Here is a 2,981-nt window from a genome sequence, read left to right on the forward strand (position 1 = left end):
CTGGCAATCCTGGAACTCACTCTGTAGACCAGGCTAGCCTCAAACTTAGAGATCCACCTGCCTCTGCCTCCCAAGTGCTGCGAATAAAGGTGTGCGCCAGCAGCAGCCATTTTTTCTTAACATTTATCTTTCTCTTTCCTTGGCACCTCTCTTAATCCTCCTGCTGAGAGTCTACATTAAAATGCTTTTATTTTTTCTTTTTCATAGCCCCTCCCAGGCCGTCGGCTGTGTCAAGGTGAAGCTGACTGTACCCTTCCCAGCCATGGAGGACGAATGCAAGCTTTGTACCATCCAGGAGAAGCGAATGGTCACAGAAGTGGTCGCTGATCTTCTGGGTGAAGAGTCGAAGGGATACATGGTCCGAACCAATGGTGGGAACCACCAGTGGTGGGAACAGCAAACAAGGGTTCCCTTGGAAGGTCCTAGCAAGGTGCCTGGACCCACAGCAAAGTGCTCCTGCTGGTGTGACCAAGGAAAGCTGGGGAGAAGCAGCCCTGGCCTGTCCGCAGATCCATTCTGGATGCCAGTCTGAGTCCTCAACTTGGCTCTCATGAGCAAAGAGGGAAACCAGATTCCTGACCTGACAGATACTACTGTGCCTCAGCAGTTGGGGCCCAAAAGAACAGCAGAATCTGAAAGCTTTCCAGCCTATCTAAAGAGGCTGACGGTGACGTTGTCAGAAAGAAAGCAAAGAAGATGAGAAGCCTAGGACCAAACCCCCAAGATCCAAGACCCGGCATCTCCTTACTCCACCTGTCCTGCAACAAAACACCAATGTGTTGCTCTGCAGAGACAATGTGCTGTGGAGACCGGGGAGAGGCTGCAGAGCTAAGTGTTGGGCCAAGAGGATGAAGGAAGCCACAGGACAAATGCCAGGGACAGACTGGCAGGGGACACAGGCTGCTTCTGCTTCCAAGTCAAAGTCCAGGAAAAATGAGTCACAAAAAAAAAGAGCCAACTTTCAAAACAAACACTTTTGGGGGTCAGCCAGATGGCTCAGTAAAAGCACTTGCATCCAAGTCAGCTGACCTGAGTTCCATCCCCGGAACCAACCTGGTGGAAGAAGAGAACAGACTCCAGCAAATTGTCCTCTGTCTCCCACACACGCGCTATAGCTCTCACATGTACATACCCCTTAAATAAATAGATTTAAGATGCCTTAAAATTAAAAAAAAATAGACTTTTTTTTTATTATTAAACCCCATCTCTACTAGTCTACAGTTCTTTTCTGTATCAAAACCATTGATCCCAATTTGACCTGATTAAATGTCCCCAACACATTGGGGTAGTACCCAGAGTGCTGTGGGTGACAGGAGGGAGCTTCCTTTCCCTGGGCCCCTTGACAAAGTGACAAAATGCCTGACTAGAAGCCAGGTAGGGAAGAGACAGGTGGTCAGATCTTCAAGACAGAAAGGTGGGACCTGTTTCTGTCCAGGACAGCAAGAACTGGCCTGCTCGGGACCTGGTCATGAAGCAGGGGGAGGGGGACTCTAACCTTCTGCTGGTTTTCTCTTGAGATTCTAGTCAATCAGTGGGGCCACCTGTATTCCTTGTTGGCTAAACCTGTCTAGAAACACCCTCACAGCCACCCAAGGGGGCATCTCCCGGGCGATTCTAAATCCAGTCAAGGTGACAACGAAGATCACTAATGGGATACAAAAGCAAAGATTCCATTCTTCAGTCGCTGCTGCAGGTGATCCCACAGGAGCGGTGAGAGAGGGGGTGCAGCTTCGTGTGTGTTCTCTTGAGCGTGTTCCAGAGTGAGGAGACTAAGTGAAACTAAGTGAAGACTGAGTGAGCCATGGGGAGACAACACCAACAGAATCGGGGCGGGGTGGGGTGGACAGGCTGATAAATACCTCTTTTAGAATGACAGCAATCCTAAAGGTACAAAGAAGGAGCCGGGACGATTCCTAGAGTACTCAGTATTCAAAGAGCGAGCCTCCATCTCCTAAGAGTGAGAGCAGATTCAGGGCAGGTACTCTGACCAGCGATGTTCCGAATCCCTCCTCACTCAAGAGTTTCCAAATCCAAAGCCCCTCTATGTCCCCATCACGAGTCCTCTGTGCCACCCCATGTTTTACCTCATCATCCTCAACAATATTGCCAGAGTCTTCGGGACTGTCTCTGCCTAGGAAGGACCAAAACAGGATCCAGTCAGACTTCAGGAGCCTGGAGGCTAAGGGAGGAACTACGGTGGGCTCCCATGGGCTCTAGGAGTCTCAGAGATCATCCCTCACCATGCTCACCTGCTTCCTGGGTGTCACGCCTTTCTCTCCCACCTGAGGAAAGAAAACCGTGTATGCGTAGCATGGGAGCAGGGAGTCATGAGGGCCTAGACCAGTGGTTCTCAACCTTCCTAGTGCTGCGCCCTTTAATACAGTATCCTTGTGTTGCAGTGACCCCCAACTATAACATTATTTTTTTGCTACTTCATAACTGTGATTTTGCTACTGTTACAAATTGTAATGTAGATATCTCAGATGTAGGATGTCAGAGGACAACCACCAAAGGAATGTTGACCCACAGTTTGAGAACCACTGGTCTAGCAAAACCACTTAGACTTGTGCCCAAGGGAAATTTCTTTTCTTTTTTAAATATTATTTATTTATTTTTATTTATATGTGTACACTGTAGCTGTCTTTAGACATACCAGAAGAAGGCATCGGATTCCATTACAGATGGCTGTGAGCCACCATGTGGTTGCTAGGAATTGAACTCAGGACCTCTGGAAGAGCAGTCAGTACTCTTAATCGCTGGTCCATCTCTCCAGCTCCCAAGGGAAATTTCTAGAACTGAGGTGATGTAGTACCTCCTTGGAGGTTTGTCCTCAGTGACACCTTTGCCTGTGACAGCTGGGTATGAGATCTTAGGCACTAGAGTTGTCCCCAAGCAGAAACTGTCGTCCTTTCTGTCCCCTTCACATAAGATTAAACAAAAAGACTCCAGGCTAAGAGGACGCAAGGCTGTGGATGGTACAT

At 48.6% G+C, this 2,981-nt stretch overlaps 2 protein-coding genes and 1 pseudogene across 4 annotated transcripts in view; 2 read left to right on the forward strand and 1 right to left on the reverse strand.

Moving 5' to 3' along the window:
* Nucleotides 1–1,204, forward strand: part of LOC116074641 — a 38,956-nt pseudogene extending 37,752 nt beyond the window's left edge.
* LOC116074627 (H-2 class I histocompatibility antigen, D-37 alpha chain-like) overlaps nt 1–2,981 on the forward strand; it is a 714,163-nt gene that overhangs the window by 673,017 nt on the left and 38,165 nt on the right. The gene's annotated exons all lie outside the window — the stretch shown is intronic.
* The window catches only part of LOC116075380 (class I histocompatibility antigen, Gogo-B*0101 alpha chain-like), a 4,740-nt gene continuing 2,914 nt past the window's right edge, over nt 1,156–2,981 (reverse strand). Inside the window, exons 4-7 of the mRNA XM_031348507.1 lie at nt 2,250–2,288; nt 2,085–2,131; nt 1,860–1,951; nt 1,156–1,779 (exon numbers count right to left, since the gene is read on the reverse strand). Coding sequence (XP_031204367.1) covers nt 1,865–1,951; nt 2,085–2,131; nt 2,250–2,288 — 173 coding nt within the window. The 3' untranslated portion in view covers nt 1,156–1,779; nt 1,860–1,864. The remainder of the gene's footprint in view (nt 1,780–1,859; nt 1,952–2,084; nt 2,132–2,249; nt 2,289–2,981) is intronic.

This window comes from Mastomys coucha, unplaced genomic scaffold (assembly GCF_008632895.1).
Source record: "Mastomys coucha isolate ucsf_1 unplaced genomic scaffold, UCSF_Mcou_1 pScaffold3, whole genome shotgun sequence".
Classification (NCBI taxonomy): Eukaryota; Metazoa; Chordata; class Mammalia; order Rodentia; family Muridae; genus Mastomys; species Mastomys coucha.